Raw genomic sequence first — 19,696 nt, forward strand, 5'->3', positions numbered from 1 at the left:
ACTTCAAGTCGCTGTGCACGATAGTGTTTAGACTTTCACTTGTCAGACTACAGAACGTTGTGTACCTCTGCCACAACCAGCCCAGAAACGTCTTACCAAACCCCAGTATTAACTTAAGGTATATTGTGAGGGGCGACTGAAACCGATCCAGGGGTTGAAGCAGAAGCTGCCAAGATTAACTTAGAGAGAGGAGGAGCTCCTTTCGCGTATTCACCAATGTTTAGCCTACAGTCCCCTCCCATATATTATAGGCTGCTTTATTGGGCTGCGAGAGGCGGACAAGTTTACTGTGAATTCTGACGGGTTTCATATAACAGGGCTTGCATCCCAGTGTCATCTATCCGGAGATTGGACCCAGAATAGTAGGCTATTGGTGAGCGGGGACGAAGAGCGAGTGGGGGGACGAAATCACGAATAGGGGGAGGACGAAATTCGAAACTGCAGCGATGTGTGCACTTGTCCAGATGTTCCAAAGTAGTGGGTGATTCCCTCTAGCACAAGCGCTATACCCTATCGCTTCCAATGTCTTGGCACTCTTGCGTTCATCTCAGCTTCTGTCGTCTGCGAGTACAAAGGTCTGTTTAGCCGTGTCCTGGAGTTGCAAAACGCCAGGTAGCAAGTAGTTCGCTTATCACACCGTTTTGGAGGTCTCCGCTTTTGGTGATTTAAGTACAGCTGGCTATTGCTTTTTCTCTTCAACTATTTCTCCTAACTTCGCTCCAACTTCGAGCGCACAAATGCTGTCATTCCGAAGCGCGCTTGCTGGCCGACTTCGACAGGAAGACCTGGGTGGCTGTGCGCTTATTTCTGCTTTTTGGCTTCACAAGTCCGCTGGCCGGGTGATGCTCAACCCACTACGACTTTTCCCCCTCTCCTCCTCCCGCAGAACTGTATGCGGGCTATCCACGACACGGTGTGGACTTATTCAACGGAAGATGACAGAGAACGCCGTGGTTTCCCGACGAGGGAAGGTGCTGACCATGGACACTATAAACCCTAGTGTCAAAAAGGTTGAATACGCAGTGAGGGGTCCGATCGTGCAACGTGCGCTGCAGATCGAGAAAGAACTCAAAGAGGTATGCACGCAATATACGGAATAAACGTTCTTTGAAATCTGCACATGTGCACAGGACGTGTCAATTACGACAACGCTGTTGCCTACGCTTTGATATGTGTCTAAACATAAAATCCAAATAACCTTTATTTTAGTCGAATAAATAGCATATACAAATGTACTGATACTGAGTGCCATGCTCAATTTATAGGCAGATATCATTTGCCCCCTTTTTTTTTTTTGGACGCTGACACTTAGTTCTGGAAAAGAATGTCATGAATCGGCAAGATAAGGGAAGCTTTAAACATTATTCACTTAGTAGCCTACATTTTCCCGGTCTCCGACGTTTCCCGTGAATCTTGGGTAGAATCCAGTGACCTTCAAACAAATAATGTCAGTTCATAGCGAGTTGGCAAACAGCTACAACGAAAGACTCGTGGTGTAGGTAAGATCATCCTACTTTGCAGCAGCGGCAAAACAGCGTCTTTAGGGCACAAAGAAGTGAGGCTGCTGCGTAAGGATCATACATTATATTTATTGAAAATGAAGGTCCAATATTATTTTTCCTCAAAAGATTTTAATAGGCTTTTAAAACACACACCAGTTGTAGAGTTGTTGAATAGCTCCCTCACTGACTATTCTAACTCTTGTATAAACTTGTGAAAAAGCATCTTGCAATGCTTTCATCCATTGACAAATATATGGAAATAAAATAATCTGGATTATTTTTGCCTGGCAGACTGATTACAGTCTTTGATTCATTGGTGATAAGTGCCTCAGTGCCTTTCCTGTGAGTAGAGGAGTTGTACTTGCAGGCTTCACTGTATGAATATAGTTAGTACACTGTTTCGTTTGCAGGCCATCTTGTGAGCCTAATTAGTAGTGGAAGCTTGATGATTTTCTGGTGATTTGAATCAAATTAACCATATTATGTGTTCATGTGTCCCAAACCCCCATGTTTCACTCAGTTACTCCTCTTAGTTAACAGCCATTATCAGTACATATGTTTACCAATCCAGGTTTCAAAGTCTATGAGTGTGTTATCTGTGTCCTCACACAGTCCAGCCAGGGGATTGTTTTCATATGGAAAAGAGGATGTGGGATTATTAAGCAGTGAAGGACTGAACCAATGTATGAATGACTAAATCAATTAAAGATTTGATACTGTTGAAACGGGGATATTTAGCTTTCCGCATGTCACAACCTCTGCAGTTACAATAGTGAAAATGGTACATCTGGAAAAACAGGATCCAAAGTGTGTTCTGTTCTAGGGTGCTTGTGGGTGGCATAAAGTGCTTGAGCAACATTTAGGGAGAATATTGCAGGCAAAGAAAATTTCCTGTTGTGTCTGTTCAAACACAGCTGCGTATGTTGCAGAATTGTGATTCTGCGTGTGTTTGTTGCACAGAGTTGTGGAGCGCTTGGTAGGGTCTGAAGGTCGCCCTTGTTCCTGACGTTATCACCTTCCTGTCTACGTGCGGCACCACTCTGCTGCCGCTGAGGTGAAAGTCTGCTTGGCTGTAGAGAGAGAGAGGCAGTTTATGTCCGAGCTGAAATTTCACTCCCGGCCATCAGAAGGCTCGATTTTCTGACCCAACGGCGAAGTCTATGAACTGTGTCAAGAGAACAAGTTCCCATCTGGTCCGGTCAATGGTCAGGTTGTCGTCATCTTTGAGCATTCTTGACTCCCTCCGTCATATTTGTTGACAGTTCTTGTGCTGTGTGTAGTTTGAGGTGGAACAAAAGAACATCTGATTGCCTGATAACTGGAACAGGCCATTCAGCCCATCACGCATGTACATCATGCTGCCTGCTTTCTCAAATGCAAATGCAAGTTCAAGAACGCTTACTTCCCCCAATCAGGGCATGCAATAATCACATCCATCGCTACCGAGCGAAAGGGAAAAAATCTGCAGTCTGCATGGTTGAAACGTCAGTTCAGTTCAATTGAAAGAGCTTTATTGGCATGATTGCAATTAACCGATATTGCCAAATAAAAAATATTGTCTTTGCATTGCAGTTATATTGCATTGGGACCAGTATATATTACATTTTTGTGCCGCCTTCTTTATTCTTGTGGAGATTACACGGTTGTCTTAAATAACTGCAAAAAGGGCAAATAAGTGAAGTAGTTGTTTCTGCCAGCTCTGAGGTGTACTTTTTTCTTCATGTTAAAGAAGCTTACTGGAACAGCCATTTATTTGCTTCTCCCCATTAATTACATCCTGTAGAGCTCCCAGTAAATCTCCATAACATTCAAGTATTTGCCTGTAAAACTGTAATTTGAATGAATGAATGAATGAATGAATCCCACGTGAATTATTCCTGCCTGTGCTAGACTATCCCTCTTTTATAAATAGGCATGGGAAGAGGGGCAAGTTGAGTAATAATATACTGGTGACAAGACATTTTTGTAAAACCCTGGCAGGGAAAAAATGTTCAGGGGGCTTGCTCTCCTCTAGGGTCATAGCCTTCTTTGACCATACCGGGGTGGAAGGGGTTAGTGGCATAAATCATTACCAGACCCCTTCCACCCCCCCACCCCCAGGCCCCACACACACACACACACACACACAAAGACACATACACCGGGGCCCCCATATGTCTGGCTTGTTCAAAGTTGTCATGGAAACCTCAGAGTGGAGTTGTTTGTGGAATCACATGCCCTTGTTAATGCGTGCCCTCGGTGAGCATGGTTTCCTGGAAGAGTCATGTCCAGTGTGTGCATGAGATTGAGACACATTAAGAGACTGGAGGAGGGGGGAGGGGGCAGTGAATGGCACCCACCAGGTGGTTCTACTGTGCCACTTCGCTGCCTCTGCACAACCAATAAAGTCCACATGTGACTCAACACAGCCCAAAATCTGGACGACACCTCTATAACCCGGTCACTCAAACTTGATGCTGAGAGAGGTCTATTCTATTCTCTGGTGCTATAGCTGCACCTTGAATTAAATTATGCGTGAACTCTGTGTGGAATAGCCAGGGTTACAAAACTGTGGACCAGGGTTTCCCAGAGAATTATCCAGTAACAGCCTTGTAAATGCATTAGCATGCAGAGTTAGTTCAGTCTGGACATTGATTAGTGAGATACATACTGTACAGGACACAGCTGAAGTAAAGCCAAGCTGTGGTGCAAACTCGTGTTCTGAAGAGTGTTCATTCAGCGGATGACATTCATCAAAGTCTTTATATATATATATATATATATATATAAATTCTTCTTTTTTTTTTTCTTTTGCAATAGTATGGCTGCATGAGAGCTGAAATTAGGGCCAGACTGATTGAGTTGAGAAGATCACTGTACACCTGCAGTTGTGAGTTGTGAAACTGCTGTGTTGGGTAGGGGTGTTCCTGTATGAACCAGACAGAAATGATCAGCTGTTGAAACCACAGCAGTTAACCCTAGTGAAGAGACTTCTGGGTAATCATTATATTCTCTTATCCTTATATCTATGATGTGCTCTGTGGATCTCCATAACCAAGGTGAATTGCATCTGGTAGTTTTCTCAGCATTTTTGCTTGGTAGCTTTATACAAATGTCTCATTCAAAGGCGGAGCTGGCTTTTATTAATCATGGCAATACTCTGATTAATATGAATTAATCAGTTAATTAGCTCGCCATTTATTCCACAACATTAGGTTATACTTATACATAGATGCAATACTGTGCCGAAGTCATAGCATGAATGTTGCTAAACACAAAGCAATGCATGATTCTTTTTCTTTCTTTCTTTCTTTCTTTCTTTCTTTCTTAATCAAACAAATCTGCATGTTGGTGTTGGTGTCACCTGCACCAGAAATAAAATCAGCTCCTCATGGCCATAGACATGTAGGGTTTCTAGAGGCCAACTGAGTATAGTGCAAAAGCAGTCTGATCCATTGCCCGTCAGGTTGAAGCTTCCCCGGTCAAATATGGATCTGCTGAATTGTGCCAGTGCAAAAGGGGTGTAGATATCCTCCCAGTGTTTATACCTGACTGCTTCCATTGTGAACCCCTGGAGAGTTTGGTTTCTGTGCAGGTAGTCAAGCACAATACATTCTTTCTCCAGCTTTCTCTCAGAAAAAGGTACATCATGTCTGCCAAAGAGTCTGTATGGGACCATTTTCAGAGACAGCCTGGGCACTTTCAGTTCAGTCATCCACCTGATTTGCCTTCATGTCAAAATGTGGATCGTCAATTGCCCTCTATTGTACTTTATGTTTTGTAGGAAAAGCCAAAGCATTTTGGCATTCTCATTTTTCTCTTTAGTCACAGTGTGAAAGGATTACCTGCAGTTCTAGTGATACTTTGTGATATCTTCTTATACAGGTCCCTTTACTGTATGATAAATGTTACACGGTCCTATGGTGCTCCCATTTTAGGAGCTCTTTCTCCTGGAAACGGATGTGTCCTAACTGGAAAAAATATTTTGGAGCACATCCAATTATGGATGAATTGGTGTTCTCCCTACTTTGTTTTTAAACTTAGGAGCACATGTGGTCCATGGAGAAAATGTTAGTGTAGAAATCAGTGTTTTCACTGCAGTAGGCCATGGAACCTGAGGTCTCTGTGTTTATCCATGCACTGAAAACTGATAATAACAGGTCAGTCTGTGTGGACTGAACCCGGTTGTGTTGATGAGAACTGAGGTCAGGGCAGCTGGCTGGTTGGGAGTTGGCTAGTAGAAGTACACACAAATGCACAGATGCACACTCATTTATTCTCACTTCATGATAGCGGAGTATTACTTCTGCTAGCACACTTTGACTACCAGAAGAAAAACAAAAATCTTACATTCTTAGAGCGGCAGTACATCTCTCGTCACCTGTTTTATAAAAGGCTGATTGTCAGTAACAATGTTTTCTTCTTGCTATCAGTATAAATAGCATGTACCATGCTACCGGGGCTAAACACTTTAATTGAATGCACAACCATTAGTGGGATAATGTCTGCTGATTACCCAGAGTGCAGTGTGGGTGGAGATCTCTCTGCCAGTAATTTGAGGTATATGGGAGTGGGGTTTGAGTGAGACTCGACTTACAGAGCACATAACTCAAGACAGAGGCCACATACACATCTTTTGTTAGTAACAAAACGGTCTCTAGAAAACTTTGACTTAGGTCTGCACAGAACACTGCAAGTGGGTGTCAGCTTCTGTCTTCTATTTGATTGGCTGACACTTAAGGACACCTCTGTTGTCCAGCCAATGGCAGAGGAGCTGCAAGGTTTCTTGTGGGGTGAGGGGTTTTTGCGAGGCATGAACAGGATGCCCTTGTCATTGCTCACACTGGGTGTCAGTGGGGGTGGTGGTATTGGGTAAGTCCCTTACCCTTCCAGGATACATCTGGAAGTACTTCTTTAGCTTTTTAAAGAGATAGACCACTTTGTGGAATTTATGGTGTTGCATGTTTAGTGTGTTTTCAATTGACACCAGACGCAGACCTGTAAAGAAGGTTAGTTTAGAGAAAGAAGTTTCTGATAACCTGCCAGCTTTACAATGCCAATGGCATTACAGTGACATTTTGCCACCAGAGAAATTACATTTGGTTGGAACTATGTCCTATGGTGCATTGCACCTGACACTGCCATGCTCATGGAAAGTATATTGAAGTATTGAAGTAAATTTTCTTGCTTTTGATAATTTTTTAAAAATAACCCAGAAATTGAAGCTTCACATTAATGTGTGTCAGTACTTGCCACTGCGCTCTAAATGATCATGTTTCAGGAAAAATGGCCATAATCTGGAAGTTTTTTATGTATTTCAGAATCAAGTAAATATAGAAAATGAGTGAGAGAAAAAAGAGGGAGGGAAAGATAACTAGATGAGGGCGGGTTGAAGGGGGAGGCAGATAACTAATTTAAACTAAAAAATGCTTGTCTTCACCCACACTGTTTTACAAATGAGTAAACAAAGCAAACTAAACTGTCTTGCGTAGTTGCTCATATAACAGGCCTACTGTCTGTTTTTTTTTAACCCCACCAGTCTTTAGTGTGAAAAAGAGTGATGCATTCTGTTTAAAGCTGTTGACCCATTATAGCCTCACTGTAACCTCCCTGTGACTCTTGAGGGGGCGAATAGCATGCAGGAAGCACTGGTGGATGTCTGTAGCACGTTCGTCCGTTTGCTGCAGCTCTGCTATGTGTGGTGCCATCTTTTTTGTCTCCCATATGGGTATTCAAGCCCAATGCCCACCACACCCTGTGCCTACTACAACTGTCACACATCACAACGATACTCAATGTTTGCGTTGTACAGCATACAGCAATGCTTGCATTGACTCCTGGTCAAAAAGCCTTTTACAATTAATATTAAGACCTTTTTACAGTTTCAAATGAATAAACAACGGGACTGGGCCCTGTGTAAATCTTTGGGCTCTGTCAGTTAGTGCTTTGTAACTCCTTCTCGGGCAACTATAGCAGCTTGTAAACACTTCCTGTAGCCAGCTAAGAATCAATTCTCGCGTTTGACATTTTTCCCTATTCTTCCTGCCAGAACACATCTAGCTCAGAAACATTATTCGGCCTCCTTGCATGTCCGGCATGGTTGAGATGTCAAAAGAGATTTTCAATAATATTCAAGTCTGGGGATTGTGATGGCCATTCCAAAACCTTCATCCGTCTTTCTTGGAGGTACTTTGTGGTTGATTTCGAGTTATGCTTTGGATCATTGTCTTACTGGAACCTCTCTTCAACTTCAATGTCTGGACTGACCTGAAAACATTAGCCTCTAGAATTTCTTGGTATTTGGTGGAATCCTTCAGATGCTTAATTTTGTGTTGAGGTCGTTCTTTCTGCTGACTCTGCCATGTAAGGCTTTGCTACTTTCTGGATACATATCCAATTCCTTGAAGACATACCACACTGTTTCAAATGTAAGAATGAAATGTGGAATGAATGAGAGGGAGTGAAAGAGAAAGCATGTATAAGAGAGACAAAGAAACAAGGGGGTTTGGTATCAGAGCCTGATTTGCCAAAAATGGACTGCTTCATTTGTTCATCAGTAAAAACAACAGAATAAGGAATGCTGACAGAAACTGTTTTTCTACTGTAGTGTTTGCTCTCCTGATAATATGAGCAGTTTCCCAGCAGTATCCATTTAATCTGTTTGACTTTGTAAAGATTAAACACACAGCCTGTTTCAAGCACTGGGGTGTGCCTTAGTACTGAGGTAAACACAATGCTTCTGTCTAGTTATTCTCAGTGGTTATACTGAGAATAAAGAAGGATTATTGTGAAATATTGCGATGCAGTTATTAGCTAAATCTTGCTTACCTGAGGTCCCTTAGCATTAGCTTTGGCTCTTTTATGGGCCATATATCTTGTGAGGGAGCAGGGGAACCATAACTGATTTGCCTCAGTGTTGTTGAAGAACAAAAAAAATCAAGATGGTGGCTTGAACAGAATAGTGTAGTAATGATACTTTTGTGATTAGTCCCTTAGAACTGCAGTAGTTTCCCCAGGGAAACTGGCAAAGGGTCTGAATACAGTACTTTCATGAGAATACATTTGACAACATTTTATATATTTACTGAGAGAAAGAAGGTCAGTTTAGGTGTTGTATCTGAGTTCACTGTCCCTAGACAATGACAGGCAGCTACTGTATCTGCTTCTCTGCCAGCATAATACATAATACAATTTGGGATTGCGTTGGGAAGAACAGAGTGATTTATGGGGGATTTTGTCTTCTGGAATAATATAATTTGAGTGTTCTTCATGCTTACTACTGAGGCCTAGGTCTGGCAGTGCTGTTTTGAGAGAGCCATTGTTAGATGCAGTCTAAGTGCTGCATGGAACAGAAGATCCACTTTGTCTACTTAGATAAGGAATGTATCCTTTTATCACACAAAGTGAAAACATTTCTCATTCCATAACCTGTGTAAAGTCATCAAAATTTTGATCTCTCATCCATTATGATCTCTTATTTCTGTATCTCTCTCTTCCCCTGTATTCTCTCTTATTTTAGGGGGCTAAAAAGCCTTTCACAGAGGTTATCAAGGCTAACATTGGGGATGCTCACGCAATGGGCCAGCGGCCAATCACCTTCTTCCGACAGGTAAGGTTTTCTTGCCTCTTTAATCTGGTACTCCCAGTACGAAGTTTCTCCACTTTTTCATTACATTACATTACATTTTTTTTTGATCATTTAAAAAAAATAACCCAGAAATTGAAGCTTCACATTAATGTGTGTCAGTACTTGCCACTGCGCTCTAAATGATCATGTTTCAGGAAAAATGGCCATAATCTGGACGTTTTTTATGTATTTCAGAATCAAGTAAATATAGAAAAAAGAGGGAGGGAAAGATGACTAGATGAGGGCGGGTTGAAGGGGGAGGCAGATAACTAATTTAAACTAAAAAATGCTTGTCTTCACCCACACTGTTTTACAAATGAGTAAACAAAGCAAACTAAACTGTCTTGCGTAGTTGCTCAAATAACAGGCCTACTGTCTGGTTTTTTTTAACCCCACCAGTCTTTAGTGTGAAAAAGAGTGATGCATTCTGTTTAAAGCTGTTGACCCATTATAGCCTCACTGTAACCTCCCTGTGACTCTTGAGGGGGCGAATGGCATGCAGGAAGCACTGGTGGATGTCTGTAGCACGTTCGTCCGTTTGCTGCAGCTCTGCTATGTGTGGTGCCATCTTTTCTGTCTCCCATATGGGTATTCAAGCCCAATGCCCACCACACCCTGTGCCTACTACAACTGTCACACATCACAACGATACTCAATGTTTGCGTTGTACAGCATACAGCAATGCTTGCATTGACTCCTGGTCAAAAAGCCTTTTACAATTAATATTAAGACCTTTTTACAGTTTCAAATGAATAAACAACGGGACTGGGCCCTGTGTAAATCTTTGGGCTCTGTCAGTTAGTGCTTTGTAACTCCTTCTCGGGCAACTATAGCAGCTTGTAAACACTTCCTGTAGCCAGCTAAGAATCAATTCTCGCGTTTGACATTTTTCCCTATTCTTCCTGCCAGAACACATCTAGCTCAGAAACATTATTCGGCCTCCTTGCATGTCCGGCATGGTTGAGATCTCAAAAGAGATTTTCAATAATATTCAAGTCTGGGGATTGTGATGGCCATTCCAAAACCTTCATCCGTCTTTCTTGGAGGTACTTTGTGGTTGATTTCGAGTTATGCTTTGGATCATTGTCTTACTGGAACCTCTCTTCAACTTCAATGTCTGGACTGACCTGAAAACATTAGCCATTATTGACATTTGGCTTATCCAGAGTAGCGTACAGTTTATTAGACTAAGCAGGAGACAATCCTCCCCTGGAGCAATGCAGGGTTAAGGGCCTTGCTCAAGGGCCCAACGGCTGTGTGGATCTTTTTGTGGCTACACCAGGATTAGAACCACCAACCTTGCATGTCCCAGTCATTTACCTTAACCACTACGCTACAGGCCGCCCCTTTAATCTCTCTGTTTTTTTCCCTCTCTCTCTGTTTCTCTCTCTCTCACACACACTTTCTCTCTCTCAGGTGTTGGCACTATGCTCCTATCCGGCACTCTTGGATGACCCCAGCTTTCCGGAAGATGCTAAAAGCCGGGCACGTCGAATCCTCCAGTTCTGTGGAGGTGGTAGCATTGGTGAGTAGACATCGGTCTGTAAAATACTTGTTTCAGTGCGAGACCATACTGTGTGTTTACGTGCTCTGCATTGTATCATTGTCCAACTTGTCCATGACTGCAGTGGTGCGTATCTGAATGATCCATAAACAAGTTTTTCATACTATTGGATGTGATAAATTTGTCTCACACTACATCCAGTAAGTTTAAATAAATGTTTCGTTTTGAGTCTGACTCCCTCGTCTCACTTTCAGGGGCCTACAGTGCCAGTCAGGGTATTGACTGCGTGCGTCAAGATGTTGCTCGTTACATTGAGCTGCGGGATGGTGGTGTAGCCAGTAACCCTGACAACATCTATCTGAGCACCGGGGCCAGCGATGGTATTGTGGTACGCCTCCATTTCACTTACGAACCCATGTGTCTGTCTATTCCCACCGTCTGTCAGTTCCCTCCTGCGCGCCTTTCTGCCTGTCTGCCTGTGTGTCTGTGTGTTCCCGAGTGTTGCAGATACGCCAATCGTAGTATGTCTTCCACAAGGCGTGCTGTATATATTCCCTTTTTTATTTCCCTTAATTTCTCCGGACCTCACGTCCCCCTCTTGTTCCTCTACTCTCCTGCCTCCGCTATCTCCTTCCATCCCCTCCTCCCTTCTTTCTCTCCGTCCCGCAGACGATACTGAAGCTCTTGGTGTCCGGCGAGGGCGAGACGCGCACGGGGGTGATGATCCCCATCCCTCAGTACCCCCTGTACTCGGCCGCTCTGGCAGAGCTGGAGGCGGTGCAGATCCACTACTTCCTGAACGAGGAGCGCTGCTGGAGCCTGGACGTCAGTGAGCTGCGGCGCTCCCTGGAGGCCGCTCGGCAGCACTGCTGCCCCCGCGCAATCTGCATCATCAACCCCGGCAACCCCACCGGTACCCTGACTAATCAAGAAACACCAGTACCTCTAGCAGTATATGAAATATCAGACATTAAGTGCAAATGTATTCTCAGGCATGTGAAGTGGTTTTCTTAACCCAGAATACTATTTTAACAGACCTCTCTGAAAGATTCCGAAATTTATATTATGGAAATGTGTCCTCATCCCCAGAGATAATTTCTGTTTTTGGCACGTGATAGGTCAGGTACAGAGCAGGCAGTGCATTGAAGACGTGATCCGATTTGCCGCTGAGGAAGGCCTCTTCCTCATGGCTGATGAGGTAACGCTTTGTGATGTTGCAATGGGTGGAGATGCCCTGTCCCTCTCTGATTCCGGCACTTATTTATTTACTTTTTCTGATCCCACCAAAATTCGGAATGTGCGATTTGCAAACTATCCCCTGCTGCTGGCTGTGGAGAGTGAAGACAGCTTGCAGTTCTGCTCTGAAATTTGCGGTGTTGCAGTTGCTTTATTACACACTGCAGCCACAAGCCACATACACATAGACCCAATGTGCATAGAGAGCGAGCCACAGGTACCAGGACGGCAAACAGGGGACTCTTGAGCAATGAGCCCTGCAAACCTATCACTTGGCCGATGCAAAGCCAATTGTGCATCACCCCAAGGCTGCTGGCCACAGTTATCACTGGCATGGGCCAGATTCTATCCGAGGCTATGTTGCTCAATTTTTTATTCCTCATATAGGAAAATGTATTAATTTCCTCGACTTCCTTCAACTTCCAATTTTCACCTTCTAGTGCTGATACCTTCTGGCTCTTCCTGTCTCACGTGCGCTGTGTCTGGTAGGTGTACCAGGATAACGTGTATGCAGAAGGCTGCCAGTTTCACTCCTTTAAGAAGGTCCTGTTTGAGATGGGGCCAGAGTACTACAACACTGTTGAGCTGGTGTCATTTCACTCCACATCCAAGTGTTACATGGGAGAGTGAGTATTTCATCTGTCCTCTCTTTCTCTTTCTCTCTCTCTCCCTCTCTCTCTCTCACACACACACACACACACGCACACGCACAAACACATACACACAGACATACAAATATGTGTACACACACTCACATGCACGCATATATATGCTCACATTACTCATACACATGCACACACACGCAGACGTGCACACACACACACACAGACACGCACGCACACACACTCACACTTTCTCACACACACACACACACACACACACACACACACACGCACACACACACACTCGTGTTGGAGAAAGGGTCTGACATGAACTTGTGAGCCTTGCACACAATGGAGGAGGAGCACAAATAGAATCCACCCTGTCTGCTCCGGCCCACAGGTGTGGCTTCCGGGGAGGCTACATGGAGGTGATCAACATGGACCCAGCTGTGGTGGCGCAGCTCACCAAACTGTTGTCGGTCCGCCTGTGCCCCCCTGTCCCCGGCCAGGCGCTCATGGACCTGGTGGTGAACCCGCCCCAGCCTGGCGAGCCATCCTACACCACCTTCCTGATGGTCTGGATCACATCCCTGTGGAGGGGGACCTTCCCCCACTGCACCGTGGCTGTCTCAGCTCTGTGACTGTCTCTGCAGTGTGACTGTCTCAGCTCTGTGACTGTCTCTGCAGTGTGACTGTCTCAGCTCTCTGACTGTCTCAGCTCTCTGACTGTCTCAGCTCTCTGACTGTCTCAGCAGTGTGACTGTCCCTGCAGTGTGACTGTCTCAGCAGTGTGGTTTTTAAGACTAAGGCACTTTGACTTTCGGCACAACCTATTCTGTTTCATAATAATGCACTTTTGGATTAATATCAAGATAAAAACTAAAAAAGGTTATGTAAAGGAATGTATGATCATTTCAGAATACAAAAACATTATTTTAAATGCACAAGAAATGTATACTGTTTCTAACATATATTATATAATACTTTGTAAAACATTAAGTAACATTACATAATTTTCAAATATATTCTGTAATATATGCAGAGTAAAATCTAACATAAAAAAACCCCCACAATACTAAAAATATTCCATAGGTTTGGGATATTAAATATTAGTATGTGTGTCTTCGTTGGTAGGAGTCACTGGTGCTTAAGCGATTCCCATACTTGGCATTAATAATCCCTCTAGGAACGCAACATGACCCTCAATGCTATGGCGGAGAAGGCCAGGCTCACAGAGGAGATCCTGAACACAGTCCCGGGAATCATCTGCAACCCTGTGCAAGGGGCCATGTACTCCTTTCCTAAAATCGCCATCCCAAAGCGTGCCGTCCAAGAGGCTAAGGTGGGCCCGCTCGCTGCCCGCTCACAATAACCCAGCAAAGCTTTCATTTCAGCAGTCCCTCAGTGAAACTATCTTTCTATCCTGACCTCCTCTTTTCTCCATCTCTCTCTTTTTTACTTCTTCGTTTATTTAACTGCCAGGACATTTTGACATTTTCCCCGGCTATTATGAACGGAAAAGGACCCTTTCAAAAATTGACTTTTATTATTTCTCACCATTTCTGTTCATTGAAAACCTTGAAAGCACTTTTTTAAATTCTATTCTCTCGATCTCTCTGACATGGTAGGAAAAGGGTGTGGCCCCTGATATGTTGTACTGTATGAACCTCCTGGATGAGACTGGGATCTGCCTGGTCCCAGGAAGTGGCTTCGGACAGCAAGATGGAACCTACCACTTCAGGTATGCCGTACCTCATAGTAGTACTCCATGCTGGTCTTTGAATCCTCATCTACACAGCACAATGCTTAGTGTAAAATTAACTCTGGTAGAGTACTTTTAACTCATTCACCGTACAACTATTTAATAATGATAATGATAATATTTAGTCTAGCTAATAATTATAATGTTGTTGTACAACTTGTGAATTTGTGATCAAAGAGCACCCTTGTGAAACACTCTTTAAAAATAACCTTTGAGAATTTTGAGTTCTGCACAGTGCAAAAACATACAAGTGGCAAGTGAACTTGCTTATTCAGATTACTGATAGTTACTGATAGTAACTCAAATGAAACCCTTTTTCCAGTTTCCTCTTCCCAAGGTTCCAGTTACCAACAGTTTTGCTTTGTTTTGAATCAGTGGTGCATAAACCCGGTCATGGGGCCCCCTGTGTATGCTGGTTTTGTTACAACCATAATGAATGCCTTCATTTGTAAGCTGTGAATTGTACTTAATTAAATGTTGAATGGCTATTGATGGGTTATTGCCCCTCCTCTGGTCACATTATGTTATTAAATAGCTATGCATGCCATGAAGAATAAATGTCCCAAATTCACATTTCAGACCTATTAATCAGTTAGATCAACAATCTGTTGAGTAGAGCCCTGCTTGACTGTTGAATAGGCCTGTATGACTGTTGAATAGCACTGTGTGACTGTTGAGTAGCACTGTGTGACTGTTGAGTAGCCCTGTATGACTGTTGAGTAGCCCTGTGTGACTGTTGAATAGGCATGTGTGACTGTTGAGTAGCCCTGTATGACTGTTGAGTAGCCCTGTGTGACTGTTGAATAGGCCTGTATGACTGTTGAATAGGTCTGTGTGACTGTTGAGTAGCCCTGTATGACTGTTGAATAGGCCTGTGTGACTGTTGAATAGGCCTGTGTGACTGTTGAGTAGCCCTGTATGACTGTTGAATAGGCCTGTATGACTGTTGAGTAGCCCTGTATAACTGTTGAATAGGCCTGCGTGACTGTTGACTGGTCCTGTATGACTGTTGAGTAGCCCTGTGTGACTGTTGAGTAGCTCTGTGTGACTGCTGAGTAGCCCTGTATGACTGTTAAATAGGCCTGTGTGACTGTTGAGTAGCCCTGTATGACTGTTGAGTAACCCTGTGTGACTGTTGAATAGGCCTGTGTGACTGTTGATTAGCCCTGTATGACTGTTGAGTAGCCCTGTGTGACTGTTTAATAGGCCTGTGTGACTGTTGAGTAGCCCTGTATGACTGTTGAGTAGCCCTGTGTGACTGTTGAATAGGCCTGTATGACTGTTGAATAGGCCTGTGTGACTGTTGAGTAGCCCTGTATGACTGTTGAATAGGCCTGTGTGACTGTTGAATAGGCCTGTGTGACTGTTGAGTAGCCCTGTATGACTGTTGAATAGGCCTGTATGACTGTTGAGTAACCCTGTGTGCCTGTTGAATAGGCCTGTGTGACTGTTGAGTAGCCCTGTATGACTGTTGAATAGGCCTGCGTGACTGTTCAGTAGCCCTGTATGACTGTTGAGTAACCCTGTGTGACTGTTGAATAGGCCTGTGTGACTGTTGATTAGCCCTGTATGACTGTTGAGTAGCCCTGTGTGACTGTTTAATAGGCCTGTGACTGTTGAGTAGCCCTGTGTGACTGTTGAATAGGCCTGTATGACTGTTGAATAGGCCTGTGTGACTGTTGAGTAGCCTTGTATGACTGTTGAATAGGCCTGTGTGACTGTTGAAAAGGCCTGTGTGACTGTTGAGTAGCCGTGTATGACTGTTGAATAGGCCTGTATGACTGTTGAGTGACCCTGTGTGCCTGTTGAATAGGCCTGTGTGACTGTTGAGTAGCCCTGTATGACTGTTGAATAGGCCTGTGTGACTGTTGAGTAGCCCTGTATAACTGTTGAATAGGCCTGCGTGACTGTTGACTGGTCCTGTGTGGACTGCTCAGTAGCTCTGTCACATACTGTACTCTCTCTTTGTCCAGAATGACCATCTTGCCACCGACTGAGAAGCTGAAGATCTTGCTGGACAAGGTGAAGGATTTCCACCAGCGCTTCACCCAGCAGTACTCTTAACACCCTCTGTCACCCTCTGTCACTTACCACATCTCAGAGAGTGAGAGAGAGAGAGAGAGAGAGAGGTGGATAAAAGAGACTGTGGCAGACACTGAACCAGGATCAGCCAGGCCTTCCCCAAGTGCCTTCTCATACAGCAAGCAACAGAATGCACTTTGACACGTGTGTTTCACGCTGTTCCGCATTGTCTTCACTAGCAAAAATTACTACTCAATGTGGCCAATGACGCTACTTGCCATATCTGTTTTCTTAGTGTTTGTGCTTTTGTCCATGTTATAATTACGTCTGTTAGTACTGTCACAAAGAGAATACCAATTTTACTTCCCCACAAGGGGGCATGGAATTATGGAATCTCATTTTGTCTTGCATTATATGAAGCACTACTTTAACAAGCTGGTGTACAGGTCTACCTAATAAATGACTCACTGAGTGTATATGTGTAGAGAGAGAGAGACCAGTAAGAATGTGTTTATGTATTTGCTGGAGCGAAAAAAGCACATTTTGTTGAGCAATTCCAATGTGCCTTTGGACCCAACCCTGACACCCACCCCCACTTTAAAAAAATACCTTGTACCTCAGTCTCCATCCTGCCACGGTGTATATTTTGGATGAGCAGAGACAGTATTATAATGCATCACGGTTGTCATAGCAACTTTGTAGGCAGAGTGTATAAACGGAGACGAGTGCCACGTCAGTCTGATCCACTGTTGCATCACTACAAAATTGGGAACCAAGAGCGAGGCATTCTGTTGTCGCAGATCATCTCAGCAATACTTATGTAACAATAATATTTTGAAAGCTAAATTTGTAGAAGTGTCAAACACTTTTTTCTACCTTTAAGACAAGCCATTGAAAAAAGAAGTGCAGGAGAATTTATTGCAGGTGTTTTGTTACTGTACACTACATTCCACTCAGGATGAATCCTGTAGTAATTCAGCCTGATTTTGAACTTTTAAATGAACTTTAAGCCAACGTGGGAGCTGTTTTGATATTGCATTGATATCGTAATGCTACTCTAAGGTGGTGTGTAATGGCATGCATACCAGTACACCTACTTGTGCCTGAAGGGGACTGATATAACACGATCTGATTACATAAACTGGACCTAATTGGTGTTATTGTCTAACCGTGGTATTTGTTGTGACTGTTTCTTCTGAAGACCCTGCATTGGATTTAAATCAACAAATATTGATTTCCTTTAAGTGTCCAAATAGTGTAAATTAAAGCATCAGATTATTTTTGCCTTTATTTTCTTTTAATTGTTCATACTTGCCTTGTGTCAAGCATTTTAGTAATTCAAATAAACCAAATTATTGAAGCAAGGTTGTTCAGTGGTCATTTTCCATGTATTTTTATTTTGTATTTTTATTATGAAAATGTATGATGGCCCAACTAAATGGAATGTACAAATTTAAAATTCAACAACCAATATGTGATTTTTAAGGAATGTACACGTTGATGAATGCTGCTTGTGTGTGTGTGTGTGTGTGGGTGTCTGCGTGGGTGTGTGTGTGTGTGTGTGTGTGCCTGCACACATCCACTGAATAAATAAAAAATGCCTTGGCTATTAGGAATATGGTGCAATCTGTGGAGCCTGCTTGTTTCTCGTGGTGGAGGATCAAATGGCAATGTCAATACTACTTAGGAATCAATGCACAGGGAATGTTTTCGGGTGGAGGGAGGGGGTTACTTGACCCATGGCAGCAGGACTCCAGTGCTACTGGCCTATTTGAATATGAAAATACGACAATCTTGGCTACAGCATTCCGGATGGTGAGCCCCACACATCCATATTGTGTTATGAACACAAGAATGATGTCCCTGAGTTATCTATTTGCGGCAGCACTGGGGATCAGTGCAAACCGTTCAGCAGTCCCCACACCCCTACACTGGCCAGCATATGATCCATCAGGTTCTGCATACACCTGTACGGTCCTTCTGTCATTCTTCTCCTCATTGGTGCAGTACCAAACCCATGCCATGTGAAACAGGTCAGCACAGGTCGCCTGGTAGGCTATATACTACACATGTTGTGGGGCCCTGGAATTTGCAAACATATGTAACACATGAGGCATTAAGGTGGAGGGTGAGATGTTTGACTTTCGCCTTTCAGGGTGAGGGGTAGACTTGGAGAGTGGTGTTAATCAGCAGAGTTTATGGGTGGAGTTGTTTGGCCGGTGTCTTTAAAAAAAAACTTTAACTCGGTTCACTTTCGGGCTAGTTTGCCTGTGAGGATATTTGACCAAACTTTAACATCTCATATTTACATTACATTTTACTTGTGCACGTGAGATTATAATGTCTGGACTGCTGGTGTAATGCTTTATTTACCCGTGTGGAATGTAAATGAATGGTAAGATTAATGATCTGTGGAGGGTGTTCCTCTCCACTCTTAGATCTGATGATCAAAGATAAACTTTTACAAAGTCGTTGCGTGTGATGCTCCCTTTTGCCACTAGAGTGTGCTCCTGCCACACTACAGTTCCACTGCAGGCTGCTAAAAGGACATTTCACTGGGTTATGGAATATAGCCATCAGTGACACCAGCCACTTAAGTCCAATGTGGGTTCTTAGCAACAGTAGCTAGCAGTTATTCCATGGAGACAAATACTGATCCGTCTGCATATCAGGTTTTGCTTATATATTTATATACTGTATGTCTGATCAGATGCATGAGGTGTATGCGTGTATGTGTTTCAGTAGCATTGCGGAAAGTCAACAGCTCCAATTGTACATTTGTCTCATATTTAGATGAAACTTGAAGAGTCCATATGTGTCAAATCCTTTTCCAGAGACAAATGGCTTTGATATTTCATGCCTCTGATTAGGTGCTAGGCAGAAGCACATTGTTAGATTCACACCTCTGTGAAATCATAACCATTTTAAAATGGCAGAGTATGTCTCCTTAGAGATTTTTGGAGTGACATAAAACCAAAAATGTCTTTTCATGTTGTTCCTTTTAATTTGGCGAATAATCAACTGAAAAGCTCTAAATCATTTAAGGGGCAACTGTTGCCGAATATTTACTTGTTTTGACATACAAATATTCCATTACCCCTCTCCAATAAATTAGAAGTGAATAAATACTTGCTTTCAGACTGCAATTAGTCAACATTTTTGCAATGTGCATACGCCTCCCCCGGACCAGTTAAGCCATTTATGCATTTAAGGGGATGTTTTCTTTTTGAACAATTCATTTGCAGAGGATAGCAGTCTCTTTAGAATCGTGACTCTCTGCCCCCTTGCATGTATTGTACAGTCAGTTTGTTTAATAAATGGAACTAGATGGTGAAACTGGGGTTTGCAAGAGAATTTGATGATTGCAGTTCCAAGACAATGACAGAATGTAGATTTAAGGATTTATCATGCTACAATCCAGAGCTACTTTCATCGAAGCAATTCAGGTAATGTTCCTTACTG

At 43.2% G+C, this 19,696-nt stretch overlaps 1 protein-coding gene across 4 annotated transcripts; it reads left to right on the top strand.

The window, feature by feature from the left end:
- The first annotated feature begins 263 nt into the window (after window positions 1–263).
- gpt (glutamic--pyruvic transaminase) lies at window positions 264–17,594 on the top strand. 4 transcript variants are annotated; one of them, XM_061254583.1, is made up of 12 exons: window positions 264–373; window positions 887–1,076; window positions 9,001–9,090; window positions 10,525–10,633; window positions 10,867–11,000; window positions 11,282–11,525; window positions 11,731–11,810; window positions 12,338–12,474; window positions 12,851–13,025; window positions 13,637–13,792; window positions 14,079–14,191; window positions 16,186–17,594. In XM_061254583.1, exons 2-12 carry the CDS (start codon window positions 936–938, stop codon window positions 16,274–16,276), a joined length of 1,470 nt encoding a protein of 489 aa, XP_061110567.1. In that variant the 5' UTR covers window positions 264–373; window positions 887–935; the 3' UTR covers window positions 16,277–17,594. The 4 variants fall into 4 exon arrangements, with proteins under 4 accessions (XP_061110567.1, XP_061110568.1, XP_061110566.1 ...); XM_061254584.1 differs by lacking the exon at window positions 264–373 and adding an exon at window positions 448–477; XM_061254582.1 differs by lacking the exon at window positions 264–373 and adding an exon at window positions 482–575.
- The last annotated feature ends 2,102 nt before the right edge of the window (window positions 17,595–19,696 follow it).

Source organism: Conger conger, chromosome 9, assembly GCF_963514075.1.
Source record: "Conger conger chromosome 9, fConCon1.1, whole genome shotgun sequence".
Taxonomy (NCBI): Eukaryota; Metazoa; Chordata; class Actinopteri; order Anguilliformes; family Congridae; genus Conger; species Conger conger.